The following is a 945-nucleotide window of genomic DNA, read 5'->3' as shown; positions in this document are numbered from 1 at the left end:
CCTCGCCTTGCTGCTGCTCGGGGTGCTGTTCACCTCCCTCTCCTCCTCACACCCAGGAGCGACCCCCACGAGGTCACCTTCCCTCTCCCCACCTGCAGGCCAGGCTCCCTGTTCTGGGTATGATAGGAAATTGAAACAGCCACCCACAGCCACCCGCAACCCCGGGCAGGCAGGCCGCTCCCGCCAGGCCAGCTCCCGCAGCCGCCGCCATGGCTCCCAGGAACCCAGATGACTCCCCCGAGTCTCCTCAACCCGGCCCCGGGCCCCGTGGCTCTGGCATCTCCTCAGTCTCAGAGAGCACCGTGGGCAGACCCTCCCCAGCCTCCCCCGGGGCTGTGTCCTGAGTCAGCGGGCCTTCCCTCAGATGGCCTCTGGGCCATGGACTCCCTTGATCCTTGCACATCGCGACCCTGGAGGGACGGACGGGCTCTAGGTCCTCGCCAGTTCTCCTGCCCTTGGGGCCTGGACCCTGAGGGGGCTACCTGCTGCCCCCCGTCCCAGCCAGGCACCTGACCTTTCCCCTCCCCCAGCATCCCACCTCCACACCCTCCCAGACACAGCCCTCAGCAGCAGGGCCAGAGCCTGGGCTCCTGCACCACCCCTCTCTCCACGCGTGACCGCGGGCGGGCCGCGAGCTCGGTTCTGTAACGTAGAGCCCCCCTTGCTTCCGGGACCACGCACAGGCGGGTCTGAATGGCAGCCCGAGAGTGGCCACCAGGGGGCCTCACTCGGCCAGGGTCCAGTTGGTCCCCAGCAGGTGCTCACACAGCAGGTTTGTAAGGAGATAAAATACTTTAATGAGTGGACACAGCCCTCTGGGATGCGCTGGGACACAGACCGGGAGCCCGGGCAGCACCTAGTACTTGAGCAGCCAGCGCGGCTTGTGCTGGCTCAGCGCCGTGAAGTAGGACCACCACCAGGGCCTGCCCCCGGCCCCGGGCGGCC

The 945-nt window shown here is 67.7% G+C and overlaps 1 protein-coding gene across 1 annotated transcript in view; it reads right to left on the bottom strand.

Annotated features, from left to right (window-relative positions):
• Positions 1–812: 812 nt before the first annotated feature.
• Positions 813–945, bottom strand: part of CPZ (carboxypeptidase Z) — a 16076-nt gene continuing 15943 nt past the window's right edge. The window contains exon 8 of the mRNA XM_014533449.1: positions 813–938. Within this exon, the coding sequence (XP_014388935.1) occupies positions 857–938 (82 nt within the window). The 3' untranslated portion in view covers positions 813–856. The remainder of the gene's footprint in view (positions 939–945) is intronic.

This window comes from Myotis brandtii, unplaced genomic scaffold (assembly GCF_000412655.1).
Source record: "Myotis brandtii unplaced genomic scaffold, ASM41265v1 scaffold986, whole genome shotgun sequence".
Taxonomy (NCBI): domain Eukaryota; kingdom Metazoa; phylum Chordata; class Mammalia; order Chiroptera; family Vespertilionidae; genus Myotis; species Myotis brandtii.
This window is presented reverse-complemented; position numbering and strand designations above follow the sequence as displayed.